Consider the following 23,129-nt stretch of genomic DNA (forward strand, 5'->3'; position numbering starts at 1 on the left):
CACAAATACGCATGGTTTCTCTATCTGCCTTCATGATAAAGTAGTGCAAGTTCAGGGACCAGACAAGCAGCCATGAGGAAATGAAGCAAGTATGGAATCTCTCATTTTCTGTAAAATAAATATTTAGTTCCAGAGACTATCACAGTGATAGATACATGCCTGTAACTCATGGGAGGTGCTGGCAGGAAATCAAGATTTCAAAGCCAGTCTGGGATAATGATACTATGTCATTCATGCATATATATATACATACATACATATATATATATATGTATACATGTGTGTGTATAATATATATAATACACATAATCTACATGCTATTTATATGTATTCAATTATATATTATAATGACAGCACACGATATATATGTGTGTGTACTATATATATGTGCTAAGTCCTATACAACTAGCAAATTGTTAATGGTTCGAAAAGGTTTTTATATTCCAAAATAAGATATGTTTTTAATTGAAACCAAGATTATAGTCTCATTTCTTACCTCAAATTCTTTGCTGCCATTATATTTTGCATATGTGTAAATAAATGTATCAATCATAATGCTCATTCAATGACTTGCTGAATATATTATAGCTAACTTTTCCACAGAGTAAGTTAATCCTGTGTATTTGTGATGTCTTACACTTCATCAATTCAGCACTTTATAGTACAAAAATGATGTTTACAAATCAAGTAGGTAAGCTAAGGCATTGGTTAAATGCGAATTGGAATGCAAGACTTTAGGTTTCATCGCTCAAACCAATTTGGAGAAATCAGATTTGATGAAAACTTTCAGTGTGGGTGTGTGTCCCAATTCTGTAAAAAGAACAGGGGAAATTGCCCATTAAGACAACACCTCTGCCTTTTTATTTTGCTAAATTTACACATTCCCAATTTGCTAATTCTTTGCAAAATGATGTTTATTGTTGCAAAACTTTGCCATATGAAGTTGTACAAAGCACTCACACCATGAACTAAACCCTTCTTCTTCCTGAGAGATTGTGGGATGTTGATTCGTTCACAAAGGTACTGAAACAAAATTCAAAGATGAAACCAAGTTTCTGTTCACACACACACACACACACACACAGTTGGCATTAAATATGGAAAACAATTTCTAAAATTTTTGCTGTGTTTCTGACTTTATAGATCCCGAGTATGCAGATGTGGTGTTTCTGGTGGACAGCTCAGATCACCTAGGGATGAAGTCCTTCCTTCTTGTGAGAACTTTCCTTACCAAGCTGATCAGCAGCCTCCCCATAGAGGCCGACAAGTACCGTGTGGCCCTGGCCCAGTACAGCGATGCTCTCCACAACGAGTTCCAGCTGGGCACCTTCAAGAACAGGAACCCCATGCTAAACCACCTGAAGAAGAACTTCCAGTTCATCGGTGGGTCCCTGAAGATAGGGAACGCCCTGCAAGAGGCCCACAGGACCTATTTCTCTGCCCCCACAAACGGAAGAGACAAGAAACTGTTCCCCCCGATCCTGGTGGTGCTGGCTTCATCCGAGTCTGAGGATGATGTGGAAGAGGCTTCAAAGGCCCTGAGGGAAAATGGGGTGAAGATCATCTCAGTGGGGGTACAGAAGGCTTCTGAGGAAAACCTGAAGGCCATGGCCACATCCCAGTTCCATTTCAACCTCAGGACGGTCAGAGACCTCAGTGCATTTGCCCCAAACATGACAGAGATCATCAAGGACGTAACTAAGTATAAGGAAGGAATGGCTGATGACATTACCGTAGAAGGTGGGTGTCCTGATTTGCTTTCTGTTGTTGTGATAAAACACTGACCAAAAGCAATGTGGGGAGAAGGGGCTTATTTTAGTTGACAGGCTTGGGGTCCATTGTGGAGGGATGCCAAGATGAATATTCAGTCAAGAACTGAAGCAGAGGCCATAGAGGGACGCTGCTTGCTAGGCCTGCTCTCTTATGTACTCCCACTTGCTTAGGGATGGTGCTGCCCGCAGTGGGTTGAGCCCTCCTACATCACTTATAAATCAAGAAAATGCTTCATAGGCATGCCAACAGGTCAATCTGATAGAGGCGGTTTTTCTTCTAAGTGTGTCAAATTGATAACAAAATTTAATCAAGACAGTGGGTTGAGGCTGTATGCATAGGACCAATGTCAAAATGATTTTGAAAAAAATCAGTGTAGGAGAAGGATTAAAATTCTGTGAATACCCTTTTTCTCCAATAGGTGGTATTTTCAGGTATTGAATATCTCTGTATGTTCAAGAAGATCTAGTGATTGTGGCTATTTTTAAAAAAACTAATAAATCCCACAGGGATTGGTTTTCTATGACTTATTTAGCCCCAGACTAGAATTTAAAATGTTTGCAGCACCCTCTCCTTGCCACCTAGATTCCCACTGAGACACCTTCCTAGCTTGTTCTTGCTGTGGTTTTATTGCTGGTTCACTAAAAACAAATTTGCTCCTGGAGAAACCTTCAGCTTCTGGGACCACATAATGAAAAAATGGCAAGGCGCTAAAGCCAGCCTTTGATGATCCAAATCTGTTCTGAAGCAAAGAACTAAAATAATATGGTCTGCCCCAGTGCCAGGCAGCCTTGTGTAGCCAGAGCTGGATCAAGTCTCCTGGTTCCAGTCAGGTAGCATACACTCACACTGCCTATTCTGCTGTTTGATTCTGAATTAGCTTCTGAGTTCTTTACAGTCTGTCCTCTTGGTTAAATCAGTTTGAGATGACCTATTGAAGATACAGAATGCTTATAAAATATGAATCTTTACTACTAGTGCCTTTCCCAAATAATTGACAATGCAAGTGTACTCATTCTCATTTCTTAGACTTGAGCTGTTGAGTATAATGAAGGCGACACTTAAATGTTTTTCATTTAATAGCTAGTCTTCATTAAATGACTTTTCTGTGCCAGTCTCCATGCTGAATATATTATTTCATACCCTGTATCTCATTTTTAAAGCTGGGACCTGGCCCCTGTCATCTCAGCCTCACAATCATGCCATGCCTTCTTTGAGTACACAGATGAGTTCTAGTGTATGTTCTGCATGTCCTGTGAAGTCCCAACCCTCCTGTATAACTGTACTCATTCATTCCTTTCCCCACACAGCTTGCCAAGGCCCTTCTGTGGCTGATGTCGTGTTTCTGTTGGACATGGCCATTAATGGCAGCCAGGAGAACCTTGACCATCTGAAAGCATTCCTGGAGGAAAGTGTCTCTGCCCTTGACATTAAGGAAAATTGCATGAGGGTAGGCCTCGTGGCCTACAGCAATGAGACGAGGGTGATCAATTCGCTGAGCAAGGGTATCAATAAGACAGAGATCTTGCAGCACATACAGGACCTGTCTCCCCGCACAGGGCAGGCCTACACTGGGAATGCCCTCAGAAAGACCAGGAAGGAAGTCTTCAGCACACAGAGGGGCAGTCGGAAGAACCAAGGGGTGCCTCAGATTGCCGTACTGGTGACCCACAGAGCGTCAGAGGACAACGTGACCAAGGCAGCTGTCAACCTCCGGCGTGAGGGAGTGACCATCTTTACCATGGGCATAGAAGGGGCCAGCCAAGATCAACTGGAGAAGATTGCATCCCACCCCGCAGAGCAGTTCGCCTCCAAACTGAGCAACTTCTCCGAGCTGGCCACCCACAACCAGACGTTCCTGAAGAAGCTGCGGAACCAAATCACACACACGGTCTCTGTCCTCTCAGAGCGGACTGAAACCCTCAAATCTGGTAAAGCCTCACTGAGACAAGGCCGTTCTAGAGGCTTCTTTATTCTCACCTTCTGTGTGTTGTCTGTACAGAAGGGACTTGGGGGTTCTGAGGTGGGTGGGCAAACACATCTCTAATTTTAAGTTTAGTTGGGTTCTAGGAAGTCCAGCTTGGGGGACACTAAAATCTACTGCAGTGTGACTGTGGGGAAGGGAATGTCCTCTTTGGCATGGCTTTAACTGGGCTGGTTCTTTCACTATGTCCTGGATCATCATTTTCTTCTCCGTCCCTTTTGCTGATTTGCATTCTTACCTGACCAGTTCCCTTATCTTTCCTGTACTGCGTTCTTATTTCCTTTCTCTTCCTTTAACCCCAAGGCCAAATTAGAGAATAAATGGTCAACATGACTTATGTGGAAGACAAATTAATAAGTAACAATCTATTGCCTGCAAATTAAGAGAGAGAAGGGACTGTATGTTTGCATGTGCATGATATTTGTTTTATACATATGTACATATGTACTCATGGGTGCTATATAAGTATTTTCATATCTGTGTATATGTAAACATATTTGTATATATTATGCAAGGATTATTTATAGCTTCCTTACAGTATCACTGTGTCTCAGACTCAAGGTCATTGACAACATCCCTAGTGGGTCTCAGGACTAGGAGAGTGTAGAAAGTAAATAGTTTCTTCTAGATTGTAGGAAAGAGAAGTCATACGCTCACAGTGCTGTGTTACACACCATCTATTCCACAGTCGATCATTTTCCTGTGAGTGTGACTTACTAATGGAGAAAAGCAACTTGCAGAGAGCAGCTTCTAGTTTTCCTATACCTATAGCTATCTTTATCCATGGCAGAGAATCAGGGTTATAGTCTCACTGTCTGAAGCAACTCATTTCACCCAACTGATGCTGAGCCCTATCCCAAGCTGGGAAAGCAGGTCTTTGATGCTGAGAAGCTACTCCCGTCTTTCTTCTGTAGGTGTTTATCCTTTCTTTCTGCACTCCTTTCTCTCCTTTCTCTTTTCCGTTTGCCCTGAATGCTACATTCAATGTTTTGGTTCTGTTTGGTTCTGTTTTAGCCTGTGTGGACACAGAAGAAGCGGATATCTATCTGCTCATTGATGGTTCAGGGAACACCCAGCCCACAGACTTCCATGAAATGAAGACCTTCCTGTCAGACGTGGTGGCCATGTTCAACATTGCTCCCCACAAGGTACGGGTCGGAGCCGTGCAGTACGCCGACACCTGGGACTTGGAATTTGAGATCAGTAAATACACCAGCAAGCCTGACTTGGGAAAAGCCATTGAGAACATCAGGCAGATGGGCGGGAACACCAACACAGGTGCAGCCCTGAACTTCACCCTGAAGCTGTTGCAGAAAGCCAAGAAGCAGCGAGGAAACAAAGTGCCATGTCACCTTGTCATTCTGACGAATGGCATGTCCCAGGATAGTGTCCTGGAACCTGCGCACAGGCTGAGAGAGGAAAACATCCGAGTCCATGCTATCGGAGTAAAGGAAGCCAACCAAACACAGCTGCGGGAGATAGCAGGAGAGGAAAAGCGAGTTTACTACGTGCATGAGTTCGATGCCCTGAGGGACATAAGGAACGAGGTGGTTCAAGAGATCTGTGCTGAAGAAGGTAGGAGATGATGCAGCTTAGCCTTCAGACAGCAGTTCACAAAGGGACACTGTTAGTCGGGGGCGACATGCATTTTTACGTTGAGATTATTGCCCTGTATGATTATATTTTCTCTCCAGAACAAAGCAAAACCCCATGGTAGTGTAAGTTGGTATCTGATGACTGACAGAGGTGTTTGGAGGGATTCTTTCTAGTGAAGCCCTAGCAGGATGTACGAGTAGGTGCCATGTGTATAATCCAATCAAAGACGTTCCGAAGGAAAGGGGCATGGCCGTCTGATTGACATCTCATTTTATAAACGAACTTGTATGAATTTCTTTGAAGCGCTGTATCAGTGGCTTCCACTCAGGGTTTTTACTCTCTGAGGCTATTTGGTGACTTGTAGATACATTTTTTTTGTGTGTCCTAAGTAGGGAGCTTTCTTAGCATCCACAGAATGGATGAAGCAAAGGTATTTGCTAGCCATTTTATAGATCGATATTCAGAGCACTACTACAGTAAATATGACCTGGCCCCAGTGGTGCTGATGTTGAGATACTTCATTACTAAGGAACAGAATAGCCTTGTGATGCTTTGTTTTCCTGTCTTCGTGAGGCACACACCAAGCTTGAACATAGAATTATTTGTGACTTGGGTTTTCCTATGCACTCTTAATTTTTATGTTCAGTGATGCAAATAAACATCCCAGTTTCTCCCACACAGCCTGCAGAGACATGAAAGCAGACATCATGTTTCTGGTGGACAGTTCTGGCAGCATAGGACCTGAAAACTTCAGCAAGATGAAGACGTTTATGAAGAACCTGGTGAGCAAATCCCAGATTGGGGCGGACCGGGTGCAAATTGGTGTGGTCCAGTTCAGCCACGAAAACAAGGAGGAGTTCCAGCTCAACACGTTCATGACCCAAAGTGACATTTCCAGTGCCATCGACCAAATGACTCACATTGGAGAAACAACATTGACAGGCAGTGCCCTGAGCTTTGTGTCCCAGTACTTCAGCCCCAGCAAGGGGGCCCGGCCCAATGTCAGAAAGTTCCTCATTCTCATCACGGACGGTGAGGCTCAGGACCTAGTTAGGGAACCAGCAGCGGCACTTCGGAGAGACGGCGTGATTATCTACTCAGTGGGCGTATTTGGCTCCAACGTCACCCAGCTCGAGGAGATCAGTGGGAAACAAGAGATGGTTTTCTATGTTGAGAACTTTGACATTCTGCAGCATATTGAAGATGACCTTGTTCTGGGAATCTGCAGTCCCCGTGAAGGTAAACATGGGCACAGTCACAACAGGGGGGGCTAAACAGAGTTGTATTCGAATGCTATAAGTTTCATAATTGAAATGTTTGATTTAGTGCCTTTGAGCTTTTGAGTTAAATGATAGAGCCTGGGTATGGTGGTTCATGCCTGTAATCCCAGTATACAAGCTGAGACAGGAAAATGGCCATGAGTTCAAGGCTAGTCTGGAATACAGGGTAAGACCTTGGCTCAATGCTCCACTGCTCCCCAAAGGAAAATAAATCCATAAAGGAATGGTTTTGGCCTACCTAGTTTTCCCATTTGCAGATAAATAATAGTCCTAATGTGACTTACTCCCTTAAGAAAAGTGATGTTACCAGGTCTTATGTCAGGGTCCCTGGAAAGAGTGGGTTTGTCAAGAGCTCTTGTGGAAGGGGTCTACTGAGGAAGTACTTCCAGGACGGATAGAAGGAAGGCAAAAACAGAGAAGAGGTGGGACCTCTACAAGGCAGTCACTCTAGCTGAGCCTAGTTTCAGCACAAGCCCATGAACAATGTTAGAGCATGAATCCTGAAACAGTTGGCCCAGCTTCCTGATGAGGGGCCCAGTCTTATATGTCTTGTGCCATTAGACCACATGAAGGCTGCTGAGGCAGGGGTAGAGGAACATAACCTCCTGATTAGAAAGACATGTTTAGCTTAGCATCTGTTTGATCAAATGAAAAGTTTTTTTAAACTCTATGAAACCTTACAAAACATGGCTGTAGTTAGTGAACCTCAGCAATAGAATCTTCCAGAGAAGTAAATGGCAGGCTGCCCACTCTTCCTGCAACACTGCAGAATAATGGAAGCAGGCAAACCAAAGCTCCAGGGAGAAGATGCTGCTCAGTGGTAGAGCTCTCTCAAGGTCATGGACTGAACCCCAGCCTCTCACCTTCCCCCCAAAACAAATTAACAGAAGACCAGCAAACATAGGCAGTCACATTGTTCTTGACCCCTGGATTTAATGATAGAAGCATTCTGAAAATTCACTCTGAAAAATATGTATTTTCATACTTTTAAGGGAGAAAAGACATTGTCTTGTTATTCTAGCAATGGGTATGTTCAGCTCCCATTGTAGGGTTTGGTGGTAGTTATCTGTGTTTGGTAGAAGAGGGACTACATCTGGTTCCTGTTCCCTGGCAATGCCATCCATAATACGTACAAGTTCTTTGAAGGGCTCCAATGCTGAGCAAACATCCTCCCGAGTTCCTGAGTAAGCCAAGCCATCTTCACAGCCAGCAGACAGCTGGAGGGACCCAGTTTTCCTCAGCGGGGTCAGCCTTTCCTGGGAATTTGATTTTTTGGCTCCGTACACATGGCTCCGGTCAGTGTTGAGTACACTGGCTCTTGTGTTTTCAACAGTCCACCACATGACCCACAAAAGATGGAAATGTGGAAGCCAGCCAGGCACTGGGGGAGTTCTTTCTCCCAGGTCTTTTTCTCGAGAACGGATGAGCTAACATGCGTTTGGACAGCACTTTATCTAAGATTCAGGGAGAACATGTACTCTCAACATAAAGACCAAATGACTGTCTCAGGACTCCACTTCTCCAGAAAGGAGGAGATAACCACTAGAACTCACAGCTGGATGTGCTCCTTTAGATGAATTCGAAATTAGGTCTTTCCTGATCATCTTTGCTGTAGTGCTGACCTCAGGCTTAACAAGTTCACCAGAGTGTCATGTTAGGACAACGTGCTTGAGCTAAATGAGAACTGGCCTCCTTTTTATGATGTGTCCTAATAGTAGAAATAAATATTTCAAGAAAGTCAAAAAGGAAGAAAATGTGGGCTTAGAAATCAGCCAACATAGAACCATGATAAAAAAATGTAGCGCTGTTAAATTCTTTCTGTTGTTGTTTTGTCTTTTCCCCAAGGGATGCCAATAGCTTCTCAAGATCCTTATAACTTAAAAATAAGCTTGTATAAATAAAAGCATATGGGAAAGGGATCATTTATATGGGAAAATCTATACAGAGTTATAATTTTCCATTTTTTAGTCTAATGGTTGAGATTCTACTCCTGATACTTTGGGATGGCCACTCGAGCTCCTCCTCCTATGGTATAGGCTTCACTCCACACTCCTTGTTCTGAAAGCTCACCTGAGTACAGATAGCACAGCAGGTATCTTTGTTATCCAGAGAGTTGACCATCTGTGTGTTCCTGAAGACAACACCAGCCATGTAAATGGAAATTGGGGAACTTCCCACGGTGAATCTCAAATGGTTTTCTATCTTTCTTTCTTTCTTTTTTTCTTTTCAGAATGCAAACGGATTGAAGTTTTGGATGTTGTGTTTGTCATCGATAGCTCTGGTAGCATTGACTATCAAGAATACAACATCATGAAGGACTTTATGATCGGCCTGGTAAGAAAAGCTGACGTGGGTAAAAATCAGGTCCGGTTTGGAGCTCTCAAGTATGCTGATAACCCGGAAGTGCTGTTTTATCTGGGTGACCTAGGCACAAAGTTGGAGGTGATTTCAGCGCTCCAGAATGACCAGCCCATGGGGGGCAACACTTACACTGCTGAGGCCCTGGCCTTCTCCGATCACATGTTCACTGAAGCCCGGGGCAGCCGTCTGCACAAGGGGGTCCCCCAAGTCCTTATTGTGATCACCGATGGAGAATCTCATGATGCAGAGAAACTCAATGCCACCGCCAAGGCCCTGAGGGACAAAGGCATTCTTGTCCTGGCAGTGGGGATTGCTGGTGCCAATAGCTGGGAGCTGTTAGCCATGGCAGGCTCAAGTGACAAGTACTACTTCGTAGAGACGTTTGGAGGCCTAAAAGGGATATTTTCCGACGTATCAGCCAGTGTCTGTAACTCTTCAAAAGTCGGTAAGGCCTGTCAACTGAGTTTTTCCCAATTATTAAAAATAGGACCACATGAGTGAGACACCAACCCGTCACACTTGAGAACAAGTTTTCTAGGGAGGAGAGAAGGAACCGAAATCATGAAGTGGTTTTCCTACTTTACAGAATCTGAGTCTGACAGTGCTTCAAGGTACTTCATTTGTCCTCGTCCTCAAGTGAAAACCATTTGAAAACACTGTTTCCTCCCCCCTGGGCTCTTCTGACACTCGGAACTCTGCTGTTTTTGAAAAGATTCTCTTTATTAGAACATAGGTTTACTTAGGTGTCTTTTTTCCCCCTTTTAAAAAAAATTTCTTTTTTTAAAAAAAGAAAAACTTTTTTCATTTTACATACCTATCCCAATTACCACTCCCTTCCCTCCTCCCATTTCCCACCTCCCCCCCCCCCCCCAAACCCCATCCCCTATCCACTCCTCAGAGAGGGTAAGACACATTGCTCTGAGGAAAGACTACTATATCTGGGCTGAGCAAGGTGTCCATCCAAAGAGAATAGGTTCCAACAAAAGCCAGTACAAGCTGTAGGGATAAATCCTGGTGCTACTGCCAGTGGTCCCTCAGTCTGCCCCAACCATACAACTGTCACCCACATTCAGGGGTCTAGTTTGATTCTATGCTGGTTCCTTCCCTGTCTGACCAGAGGTGATAGGCTCCCATTAGCTGTTTCAGTGGGTGTCCCCATCATGGTCTTGACCTCTTTGCTCATATTCTCATTCTTCCCACTCTTCAGCTGGACTTTGGGAGCTCAGTCCAGTGCTCCAATGTGGGTCTCTGCCTCTGTTTCCGTTAGTTGCTGAATGAAGGTTCTATGGTGACATTTAAGGTAGTCATCAATCTGACTACAGGGCAAGGCCAGTTCAGGCACCCTCTAAACTATTGCTTAGGGTCTTAGCTGGGGTCATCCTTGTGGATTCCTGGGGATTTCTCTAGTGCCAGGTTTCTTGCTAGCCCCATAATGGCTCCCTCAATCAAGATCTCTCTTTTCTTGTTCTCTTCTCTGTCCTTCCCCCATCTTGACTATCCTTTTCCTCAAGGTATTCTCCCCCACCCCTTCTCCCTTCATCCTCTTCTTCTGCCCTCCCTTCTCCCCTAACCACCATACTCCCAATTTTCTCAGGAGTTCTTGTCTATTTTCCCTTCCCAGGGGAACCTATATGTGTTTCTTTTAGGGTTCACCTTGTTACTTAGCTTCTCTAGGGTCATGGACTATAGGCTCGTTATCCTTTGCTTTACAGCTAGTATCTACTTAAGAGTGAGTACATGCCATGTTCATCTTTCTGGGTCTGGGTTACCTCACTCAGGATGGTCTTTTTCTAGGCCAACTCTGCCTTCTTGGAAGGGCAATCATCCATTGCCTGAAGTCATTTTTACCTCAGGCCAAATATCCTTGGTTTCTTTTTGGATTTGTTTATGGTCCAAGTTCATTGAAAAAATAGACTTGGGTATTAAGCACTTTAGTCCAGGCTCTGAGGGCTCTATGACAGAGAGCAGCCGGCTTCCCTTTGCCCATCTTTCCATTCTGGCAGCTAGAGGCCATGTGACTGTGTGCATGTGTGTGGTGTGTGTGTGTGTGTGTGTGGTGTGCACGCGCGCGTGCGTGCGTGTGTGCACGCTCATTCGTTGTTCACGCATTCAGCTGACATTTTGCATGTTTCATCTAACTAGACATGGTGCTGCATATCTTTAGTTCTAGTGTTTGGCAGGCCAAGGCAGTTTGAGGCCTTCCTAGGCTACATTCTTGAGTTCCAGGCTAGACCTGCTTTATCATGTGAGCTCATCTTTTCCTTCCCCCACCAAAAAAAAAAAAAAAAAAGCGTGAAAGAGAGCCTTAGCCTTTTTTCTAAGGCCTTTCACAGGAAGAGACGGAATTTGCTTTTCACAAAGGCAGACTAGTATTTGGAAAAACATAAAAGCAATTTTGTGCTCTAAAAAATAAATAATAAAGATGTTTTTATTAGAGGAATTTCTGTTGGTTCACAATTCCAACATGTGGGTACAGTTCTTTTTCAAAATTATTTAACTTTCCTGGTTTTGTTTGTTTGTTGTGAGATTTGCCTCCTTAAAATGTAGCCTCTAGCTTTTTTTCTGGAAAACTAGCAATCTTTCTGTTTGTTACTAGAAACGAGGACAAATCTTTATTTCCTTGATAGCAAATGCCTAAAATTTGGTCTGCCCTTTTATTCTCTATGGAAGTTGACAACTGCAATTTCGGACTGAAATGTCCCCGTCGGGAAAGGAAAGGAGAAAGGTGAGAAAGGAGAAAGGAAATGCGAATCTGAAGCAGAGTATAATGAGTTCATCCACTCCGGAAGGATCCGTATTCACCGTGCCTTCTTTTCTCTCATCTGTGGCAAAGCAGCCACCTTTTGCCTTTTCTGAGACCATACTGAGAGCTAGGTTGAGGCTGAGAAGATGGCTTAGAGAACACTTGCTACGCAAGCAGGAGAACATGGGTTCAACCCTCCAGCACCCATGTAAAAAGCTGGCTGTGCCTGTCAGCCTTGCTCCATGGGGGAACTGAGACATGAGGGGGTCACTGGGGCTCACTGGCTGTCAGCCTAGCTCCAGCTTCCCTGAGACCCTGTCTTAACGGATGAAGGTGGGGAGGATAAATCATAACAACTGATTCCCGTCTGGCCTTCATGCATGGCTGCACACACCTACATACTAATGTACATACACCCTACACACACTTACATATAATTTAAAAAATTAAGTTGGGTCAGTGTTGATAACCCTGGAAATTTGAGGAAGTGACAGGGCTTAGCAGAAAGCTAGCAGAGGCAGACGAGTGTGTGCTGGGCATAACCTATCTATTAGCAATGGCCTCTCTTGTTCTTTGTTTTGTATGTGTCACAATCATGCAATGGGATAATCTCTGACTATATTCCATTATGTGCTCAAAACCATTTTTTCTTAAGTTGATATTTTTGCCTACATACACCAGAGAGAGGAGGCTGATAGAAAAGTCAGACAGAGAGCAGAAAGCATGCTTTTTAAACAATTTGCCCTAATAAACCAGAAAAAAAAATTTATTGGATCAACTGGACCAGGGAGGCCAAGCTAATAATACTGACCATCTGCTTCTATTTGAATCTCTGTGCGAGCATGTGTTAATGTTGTTTGCTGTGCTACTACTGTCCCTGGCCTTCTTGGAAAGTGAGGCTGAGATCGCAGATGAGGAGAGAAGTCTTTGTATAGCACCGCTGTCGGTTCTCTGGCATGTCAAAACAGAAAATGGCGCAAGACCAAGCAGACAGAGCCAAGAGAAACACGGAATGGATGGGTTAGCAGTGCATGGCTCCTGCTGTCTTTATGAAAGGATCATTTGTATTTATTTATTCTCCAATTAATGTGACCACAGAGTAGCATGAGATAAGGAACCAATATGAAAATACTATTTCTGTAGAGCAACAGATGTCCAGTTGACTCCTGGCAGGTTAAAGAAGAGTCTCCTGGTCTTAACTCATTTCCTTTCCTCTCTGTAGATTGTGAAATCGAAAAGGTTGACCTCGTTTTCCTCATGGATGGGTCAAACAGCATCCATCCAAATGACTTCCAGAAGATGAAGGAGTTTCTGGCATCAGTTGTTCAAGACTTTGATGTCAGCCTCAACCGAGTGCGCATAGGAGTGGCCCAGTTCAGCGACAGCTACAGATCGGAGTTTCTGCTGGGGGCGTTCACGGGGGAGAAGGAGATCTCCTCCGAGATTGAGAGCATTCAGCAGATCTTTGGATACACCCGAATCGGAGACGCACTCAGGAAGGTGAGGCACTACTTCCGGCCAGACACGGGCAGCAGGATCAACGCAGGGACCCCTCAGGTGCTGTTGGTCCTCACAGATGGCCGGTCCCAAGACGAGGTGGCTCAGGCCGCTGAGGAGCTGAGACACAAAGGTGTGGACATCTACTCAGTGGGCATTGGTGACGTGGACGACCAGCAGCTGATCCAGATCACAGGGACAGCAGAGAAGAAACTGACGGTGCATAACTTCGACGAGCTGAAGAAGGTGAAGAAGAGGATCGTTCGCAACATCTGTACCTCAGGCGGTGAGAGCAGTAAGTATTGAGTTCTTCATTTTGATTTCCCCCGCCATCTTTGTTGACATTTTCCTCCAACTGTTTACCTCCCCTGGGCCTGCTGGGAGAATTTAGATTTGGGCCTCTGGATTTCAATTTGAACTTTTTCACAGCTATGAAGTATGTGTATTTTGTGAGCCGTGGAATGAGAAGCAGAGTGTTAGAGACCCTGAGTCTTCTATTCACAGTGTCTCCCAGAGGAAACATGACTCCTTTGTGAACAGAGATGCCTGGCTTCGGAAGGTGTGAGGGAGAGGCCATTGTTCACATTGTTCTGCTTTCAGAGGTTGCAGAATGTGTCACAGAGAAAATGAACTGCCTGATGGATTTTCGTTGCCTGGCAATAGGCCCACAGTGCCAGCAAAGCTCCCATGTAGAGAACATCTCTAGGTCTATACCTTTACTAGAAAAATTTACCACAGAGGTCAATAAATATCTTCTTTGGAATAGTTACATTTGGGGGCTGGAGAGTTGAATCAGGGGAGTGTTTCTATGCAATAATCATGAATTTGATCCCCAAGACCCATATAAGACACCCAGATGTGAGCCGGGCGGTGGTGGCGCACGCCTTTAATCCCAGCACTCGGGAGACAGAGGCAGGCGGATCTCTGTGAGTTCGAGGCCAGCCTGGTCTACAAGAGCTAGTTCCAGGACAGGAACCAAAAGCTACGGAGAAACCCTGTCTCGAAAAATCAAAAAAAAAAAAAAAAAAAAAAAAGACACCCAGATGTGGCGATATATAGCTGTAATCCCAGATCTGGAGAGACGGTGACAGGGGGATCCCTGGGACTTGCTGGAAAGTCAACCTAACCTAGTAAATTAGTTCCAGGCATTGTGAGACTCTATCCCAAAAATAAGTCTGTGGTACACAAGGGGTTGACACATGAGGTTGACATCTGGCCTCCAGGTACACATATCCATACACACTCAGGCACACATACAAGCACATGCATACATGCGCACACGCACGCACACACACACACACACACACACACACACACACACACAGAGAACATTATGACATTTTTATGGTAGGTTGAGTGTCTTGAAAGAATCGCTCTTCCTTTTCTTATGAATGACACCCTATGGATTGGTGATTACTCCATCCCAGTACCCCTGGTGAACATTAACCACAGACTTCAATCAAGGAAAGAAAAGCTACAGGCTCATTTAGAGACAGACACGACTTCAGGTCTCTGCTCCATGCCATCTTTTCTTGGACAAGTTGCTTCATTTTTTAAATGAGTTGAATGTTTTCTTTGTGGGATGTGACTGAGCAACACCAAGCTCATCTCCGTGCGGCTTATGTGAGAAAACGCATATTCACACCTGCCTCTCAACAAGCCTGCCACCTACCATGGGATCATCAAGTTCCTCTGTATCAGCCAGGGTTCCCTAGAGGAACAGAACTGCTAGAATGAATCTCTCTTTATATAGAAAGGGAATTCATTTGAGTGGTTTACAGGCTGGGGTCCAGCTAATCCAACAATGACTGTCTACTGGCAAATCCAAGAATCCAGCAGTTGTTCAGTCCACAGGCTGGGTGTCTCAGCTGGTCTCCAGGAGATGGCTTGGCTCCCAAAGAAAAAAGGCTCTAATGCCAGAGGAGGAATGGACTTTGCTAGCAAGGGTGAGAACAAGGAGGCTAAGAAAGAGAACACCCTTCTTCCCTGTCCCAGAAAGAGGCTGGACCACAGAGGTGTAGCCCAGATTAAAGGTGGTTCTTCCCATCTCAAAAGACTTGGACTAAAAGTAGATCTATCCATTTCAAATGATTTAATTAAGAAAAAATACTCACAGGTGTGTCTAGCAGCTTGGGTTTTAGTGAATTCCAGATGTAGTCACGTGGACAGCCAAGAATGGTCAAAGCACCCTCCATTTTTGCCTACCACTAACCCATTAAATGCATTCATAAGGGCTGGACATTCCCTTTAGTCACCTTTATTAAAAGACTGAGTCTCCTCTTAGTGATTAATATGCCTGCCCCACTGTAACTATAGAAACTTTAAGTTCCAGTCAAGGTTTTACTTTTCCAGCATGCTACAGGCTGCTCACCTGACACAAAAGACCAGGCCACACGTGGGCGACATTTCTCCCATTGTTCCTTTCCTTACCTTCCATACCACCCCTTCTGTTAGGCTTTGCCCTGCTACTTCTGCTAGTGTTGGTCTCTGGCCATTCTAGAATGGACTGGAGAGAAGAGAAGAGTGGGAGAAACAGAAGCATTTTGCTCAGAGGCACTTGGCAGGTGGCAGCCACTGGTTTTCTGGTAGCCCACACCTGAAGCTGGGTCCTGGGGTAGGAGCATCCTTGAAGTTCTTCCTTCCTCCTATCACCTGTAATCTTACTAAAGCCAAAAAAAGTTTAGGGGAATGTCTCAAATAGTGTTCCTTTGAGAAGATGTTGTGGAATAATCTCTTTGTACACTGTGAAGATTTGTCATTCGGACTAGGTTAATAAAAAGCTGAATGGCGAATAGCTAGACAGGATTTTTGGAGCAGGGAGGATTCTGGGAAGAAAAAAAAGTAGAGTTACCGGCAGACGCAGAGGAAACAGACATGCAGGAAAAGAGTCATGCAGCAGCACATAAATGAATAGAAATGGGTTAACTTAAGTTATAAGAGCTAGTTAGAAACAAGCCTAAGTGTAGGCAGAGACTGCTCATTCATTTCTCAGTGGCCCACACCCGAATAATAACATAGAAACTATACTAATTACAATACTGTTTGGCCAATAGCTTAGGCATACTTCTATCTAACTCTTATATTTTAAATTAACCCATTTCTATTATTCTGTATATCGCCATGAGGCTGTGGCCTACCAGTAAAGTTCTGGCTGGTGACTGGTATCTTTCTCCTTTGGCACCTACATGGCATCTCTCTGACTCTGCCTACTCTCTCTCTAAAGATCTCTGTTCAGATTTCCTGTCTGGCTTTACTCTACTAAGCCATTGGCCGAAGCAGCTTTTATTACACAAGGAGGTAGCCCTTTGTTTGTCCTTGCCTCCCGGCTAGCTTACACCCGAAATAACCACACAGAAACTATATTCATTAAAACACTGCTTGGCCATTAGCTCTAACTTCTTATTGGCTAACTCTTGCATCTTAATTTGACCCATTTCTATTAATCTGTGTATCGCCATGTGACTGTGGCTTACCAGCAAGATTCTAAACCAGTGTCTGTCTCAGGCAGGAGATCCATGGAGCCTCTCACTCTGCCCTCCTTCCCAGCATTCAGTTCTGTCTTCTCTGCCTACCTAAGTTCTGCCCTATCAGGCCCAAAGTAGTTTCTTTATTCATTAACCAATGAAAGCAAGACATGAACAGAAGAACCTCCTACACCAAGCTTCTTTAATAACCATTGGAAATAAAGCATATTCATCTCATACAGAAGGGATTCCCACATCATCTAAGCTATTGGCTGAGCTTTTATAATTAGTAAGTCTCCATTTGGTCATTTGGGAGCTGGCAGGTAGGACAGAAAAATTTGCATGCATACAAGAAGAGATAGGTATGTCTGGATTCAAGATTGTCCATATCCCTTCCTTAGCCCCTGAACATCTGGAGATGATTCTGGCTCTTTTTTTTTTCTGAGCGCTCCCTGCCCCTCCTCTTGAGTGGAGGGTGTGGGGATCCTGAAACAGTTCCTTTTACTGCTGGCTTCTACCAGTTCCTGAGGCCACAGCAGCAGGTCCAGAATGCACAGTCCTGGAAATGACTGCTCCTTTTTTTGCAGGAACCCTCGGGCTTGCTCTTTGAATTTCTAGGCTTAAGTTAACTTGAAACTGCTTTTTTGAGCCCCTTTCTCATGAATTAAAGGAGAAATTGCTTCTCTTTGTGTGTGGGAGAAAGCTCAGAATACATCAACAATTCTCTCCAAAAGTATTTTTCCAAGCTCCAGCCTCACACCTTTTACAAGAACCCAATGGGTAGGTCAAAGGTTGAAGGTCATGAAGTTGGTCAGGGGCCGCTGTCTTCCTGCATTTTGCTTTAGACACTGCTCTGACTTTGGAATGTGTCTGGTTATTCCAGCCAAGTCTTCTCCATTAATTTTCTATTTCACAAGAGATGCTCATTTTAAATTATTAGGTAGAAAATTATCTTCGAACACTCTAGTTTTTACTTGAGTGCATGAGAAAGTTTAAAAATGGGAATCTTAACTCCAAGTAGTGAGTTATTTTTTAAAGAAGCAGTTGCTATGCCAACGAGATGGCTCTGACAGGAGAGGCACTTGCCCCTAAACTGGCAACCCGAGCTCCATTCTGGAACCCACATGGCTCAAGGAGGGAAATGAGCCCTGCAAGTTGCCCTCTGACCTCACCCCCATGCAGGGCCCCATAAACAAATATCTTTAAAGCCTTTTTTTTTTTAAAGTAAGGAAACAAGCATGGATATGAAAAGACAAAGTGCTCTTAAGATAAACTTGAAGTCGTTAGCCCAGTAAACAAGAATGCAGGGCTTTGAAGTCATCCCATGAGCTGAGGGCTGATGAGGCTAGCATGGGCCCTGATAAGGCTTCAAAGGCATGCGCAAGGATGTTATGGGATGCCTGCTCTGAAATTATAGAATCCTCCAACCACAGAGGTCAGTCAGTAGTTTGGTGTGTTTTAAAGTTACCCAGGCTTCAATCTGGACATTTGCTTGGCTTGTTTTGGGGGTTTCAGTTTGGTGCTGGGTGCAGGGGATTGCCTTCATCCATGCTAGGCAAGTGCCACTGAGCTACACTCCAGCCTCGTGGTTCCTCTCCTCCATAAAACATGCTGAACGTTGGGACACAATTACTATTTGAGTCTTATTTTCCCCTTCATAAATCCTGGGCATGCTTAAGAGTCTCAAGGTGCACAATGATTCAAAATGGAAAACAAGGAGCAGCTGGTGGAAATGCCCCTCACAAGTAAAGTCTTTCCTCTTTCACCCAACAACTGAGCCCATTTTCTTTAGGACCACTGGTGCCTAATCTTATTAATGTACCTCAGCCTGCAACAGTGTCTTGATTCCCCGCCCCCCTGCCGATTTATTTATTGTGTGCATTTGAGGGTGGGGCACGTGTGCCACAGGCATGTGGAGGTCAGAGGACAACTTGGCAGGAGTCAGTTCTCTCCTTCGGCTATGTGGGTTGTGGGAATTGAACTTGGATCATCAGGCCTGGCAAAAGTACCTTTCCCACCTCCTCACTGGCCCCAAAACAGGATTTTTTTCATACTAAGAATATGCTACCATCAGCTCTAAATAAAGACCTTGACAAATAAAAGAATCAGATAATTAGAATCAGCTTTGGGGCCGGGCATGGCAGACAGGAGTATGACTATCCCATCAAATCTGCTCTTTTGTATTCTTAGTTGAAACATATAATCTCTTGGTTTTTGTGGTTAAGAAAAGTGACCCTAGTTTAATTCTTCATGACCTTTGAAAATCAACCTTATCCTGCCTAGTTTACTTCTCAAACTATCTCTGCCTCCCGTGAGTTTAGGTCGCCACTGGCAGATTCCCTTTGAAGCAAGCCTCCTCATGGAAGACTCCAGTTCCCCAAATTTCTCAGGCACAGATCTTTCTGGGCCAATCCATGAGAATTTTCTTGCCAGCTTCTCCTCATTCCCCATTGCACTTAGTCATGTGGCTGCTTGGCCTGGACTTGTTCAGCGAGTTCTGTTCCATTGATTATGATATTATGGAATCATTTGCCAATTTTGATTAAACATGAGGGACTTAGACTGTGTTTTTGGCATACTAGATGCCAGACACACACACACAATCTGAAAACTGCTGATTTAAGCAATGTATATAAACATTTTTTTTAGCTTTTTAATTTGTTTTTAACACCAAGTTCCATGTGTCTAGAAGGCAGGAAAAGGTTGGAGCGAGTTAAGCAGCTCAGACATTCTTGAAAGAAAAGCACGCGTACCATTAGAATTTTATCCTTCTCAAACTATCCGCCTTTAGGGAGTTCAGCTTAAAATATCAAGCCCATCCAAATGTCTTCGATGCTGAAACTTCCCAGGAGTTAATGAGATAACAACAAAGACCTTTAAATGCAGTACCACTCCAAGGCTCTAGAATCCCGAATGGCAGTGTCCTCCTGGCTCCCCAGACGGCTGACTCCTAAAGGCATGGACAAGTTGAATAACTGAATTGCCAGGTCTCTTCACCTGGAGGACTTAAGAAAGATCTCAACAGTTTTTCCTTCCTTCCCTCCTTCCCTCCTTCCCTCCCTTTTATATTGATTTCTTCTCTGGGTGGATGTTAAAGATGATCAAAATTGACTCGATGCTTCTAGAAAGATAAATGAGCCAAACTTTCCTGTGTGCTTTTTTTTTTTTTGCTTCTGAATGACTTTCTCTGTTCAAATGTTTTTACTTTTCTCTCTCTCCTATTATAATTTAATATTTGTCAATGACCTCAGTTGTTAAGTAGTGCTATCGGAATGTGTTTTAGATTACTGCCATTTCCACAAGATGCCTTAGAGTTACTTAAGGGATTGAATACATCACAATGTGTTTTTAATGGCTAGAATAGGATCCTTTAGCATTTTGGTTGTCGAAGAATCATCCAGATTCAATTCCAACTGAAAAAAAAAAAGTAGTCTTATTATCCTACAAGTCATTGAAGAATGAGTTTGTGGTTTTTCCCTGCTCCATGCTTTTCCTTGTTTTCCTACTTTCTACCTAGAATAGAAATTGGACGTCTTAGCCCCTAGAATCAGACGTGCGTCAGAATCACATTAGTGTGGTGGTAATCCTAACAAGAGACGCTTCCCCCTTGCATCCTAGATTGTTTTGTGGATGTGGTTGTTGGATTTGATATCTCAAGTCAGCAGAGGGGGCAGACTTTGCTCGAAGGTCAGCCTTGGATGGAGGCCTACCTCCAAGACATCTTAAGGGCCATCAGCTCCCTCAACGGGGTGAGCTGCGAGGTAGGCACCGAGACTCAGGTGAGCATCGCTTTTCAAGTGACAAACGCTGTGGAAAGATACCCCTCCAAGTTTGAGATCTACAGCGACAACATACTGAGCAGCCTGCAAGGTGTGACAGTGAACGGGCCGTCCCGCCTCAACACAAACCTGCTGAGCTCTCTGTGGGACACTTTCCAGAATAAGTCCGCCGCCCGAGGGAAGGTAAGATGGAGTTAGTTCGCATGTTGATATGCGGTTTTTCAGTAAACATTTTGCTAATTTTTCCCTCATTTTTCTAAAACCTTCCCTAGGTGGTCCTTCTGTTTTCAGACGGCATGGATGATGATACTGAAAAACTGGAACAGAAATCCGATGAACTCAGAAAGGAAGGTACTGAACTGGGGGAGGGGTAGGAAAGGGGTGAACTATTTTTACTTATTTTAGATAGGCTTTTATTTTGTAGCCAAGGCTAGCCTGGAGCATCTCATGTAACCCAAGTCGATCTCAAACTCAGGGCAGTCCTCTTCTTAATCACTTGAGTGTTGGGATGACAGGTACGAACCACTATGTCTGGCTGCTTATTCACTTTGTCATTTCAGAACTCAACTCCATTGTTTCCAGGTATGTTACTGACCCTGAATTTGGCAATCATGTCCCCTCGGAGCACTTGGATCTCTCATGCCTCTCATGGTCCATGTGTATAAAACAGCACACTGACCAGAGCTCTGCGCTTCACCTTCTTACTGTGTGTGTTCTTCGAGCCTTTCCTGGAGGCGGCTCCTTCCCATCTCCCCGCATGTTGTCAACATTGCTACTTCTGTCGCATGGCAGTGAACAGGAACAAGTGGCCAAGGAACACAAGTGCTGGATGGCTTCTGCCAGACACTAACCATTTCCAGACTTGCAAGCATTTTTTTGGACGAGTTTCCTTGTGTGCTGGGGTTTTGTAATTCTTTCCTTCGGACCGCAGAAGGACCAGCCTTGATGGTCATGCAGCCTCAAAGCACAGGAGCCACGCATTTAGCTTTTAGCACCAACAGCCCTCCTGACTTCTCTATTCAAGATATGGGGCAGTAGAGGCAAAAAGTAACCACATGTTCTGAATCAGGACCAGTTTCCCATATGTGGGCGCTGCTCTCACACCCACATATTCTTTGTTGGCAGGATCACCCACCTGCCAATCACTCAGAGCTGTATAGTCTCTGAAGAATTGCCATTGGGAGTTCCATCACCCAGAAAGCCACTTCCCTCTTTCTTGGGCAGTATGAGGAGCTGGGCCTTGGTGTGTGTCAAGTGACATGGAGGCTGTGATCTATGCTCCAGAACTCTCTGAGGTCAAGTCATAGCTGGGGTATTACTTGGGTACTGCCCTGTCCTTCACATCCTTTCTTCTGGGGACTTTTTAACATATTGTATGTATCCAAACCGTACATCAGGGTCTGCTTCCAGGGAGCCTGGTCTAGTACAGGGCCTGCCTATTGGGTTCACTAATGTGGGTTGGCCAGAAACTGTCTTTCCTGCTAAATTCTCTCCTTAACTTAAATTTCAGAGTTCTCTGGATTTACAGCTATACAGTAAAGGTTTTTATTTTACCCTTTATTTATATTTCTAAGGCTTCATTCTCTTTATTCTATCCAATCTTGGTCTTTGTTTCTGAGTTCTAAACAGATTTTCATTAGGATTAAGGATAAGACTTTGGGTCACCTAATTTGAGAGGACAGTTTTGTTGTAGATGAAGAGAGACAAGTTAAGTTATAAGAGCCAGCTAGAAATGAGCATAGATAAAGCCAGACATTCATAACTAACAATGAGTCCCATCTGAGCAGTGGTGGCATACGCCTTTAATCCCAGCACTCGGGAGGCAGAGGCAGGTGGATCTCTGTGAGTTCGAGGCCAGCCTGGTCTACAAGAGCTAGTCCCAGGACAGGAACCAAAAGCTAAGGCGAAACCCTGTCTCAAAAATAAAAAAAAAAAAGTCCCATGTCATGATTTGGGAGCTGATTGGTGGCCCCCCAAAAAGCCTGTTACATGCATAAACTTCAGAAGATATATATTCAGAAATATTTAGACTCTTTGATAAAGGAACAAAGGAATGGTGATGGTAGCATCCTCTTAAGAACATCATAAGACTCTCAAAATGGACAAGGAAGACCCTTGTCCCTGGCTTCCCAGATACTTCCACTGATGATACGCTGACCTAGGAGGCCGCTTTAGTTCAAGATCACATATCATACAGACTAGGCAGTCCTCATGCAACAGGAAGAGAGGAGAAAGTAATGACAGTGGGCGTGGCTCTGTAATTTATGCATGTAGACTGGGTTTGAGTTAGTTCATTACGATTTAAAAGTCAAATGCCCTAGAATTTCCTCAGGGGTTCTTTATTCTCACAACGTTTGGAGCTTTCTCTTTCTTGGCTCGTAGAAGACGTTATTAGGGAGGCTGTGGGACTCATTATTGAATGTGTCTGAAGGGAGGAGTACTGAACACTCCAGTTCTGAGAATGCTCATAAATAATAGTTCTGTGCATATTTCTGACATGTCACTATCCCATGGATCTCGTAATGCTCACATTTTGCATTTCCTGAATGTGTAAGGAAAAGCAGATGGGGAAAGACTTTCCTTTTCTGACTAGATCCAGAAGTTATAGTTGGAGCGCCAGTTCCTTATGAGGTCATTGGAAGCATCCATTTTATT

At 44.2% G+C, this 23,129-nt stretch overlaps 1 protein-coding gene across 1 annotated transcript in view; it reads left to right on the forward strand.

Moving 5' to 3' along the window:
• Positions 1-23,129, forward strand: part of Col6a6 (collagen type VI alpha 6 chain) — a 99,927-nt gene that overhangs the window by 1,289 nt on the left and 75,509 nt on the right. Inside the window, exons 2-9 of the mRNA XM_041676770.1 lie at positions 1,144-1,740; positions 3,081-3,701; positions 4,769-5,329; positions 6,032-6,589; positions 8,861-9,436; positions 12,957-13,526; positions 20,314-20,657; positions 20,747-20,825. Of these exons, the coding sequence (XP_041532704.1) occupies positions 1,144-1,740; positions 3,081-3,701; positions 4,769-5,329; positions 6,032-6,589; positions 8,861-9,436; positions 12,957-13,526; positions 20,314-20,657; positions 20,747-20,825 (3,906 nt within the window). The remainder of the gene's footprint in view (positions 1-1,143; positions 1,741-3,080; positions 3,702-4,768; positions 5,330-6,031; positions 6,590-8,860; positions 9,437-12,956; positions 13,527-20,313; positions 20,658-20,746; positions 20,826-23,129) is intronic.

The sequence above is a fragment of the Microtus oregoni genome, unplaced genomic scaffold (genome assembly GCF_018167655.1).
Source record: "Microtus oregoni isolate MIOR12 unplaced genomic scaffold, Mior012 000028F_ref0000031, whole genome shotgun sequence".
Taxonomy (NCBI): domain Eukaryota; kingdom Metazoa; phylum Chordata; class Mammalia; order Rodentia; family Cricetidae; genus Microtus; species Microtus oregoni.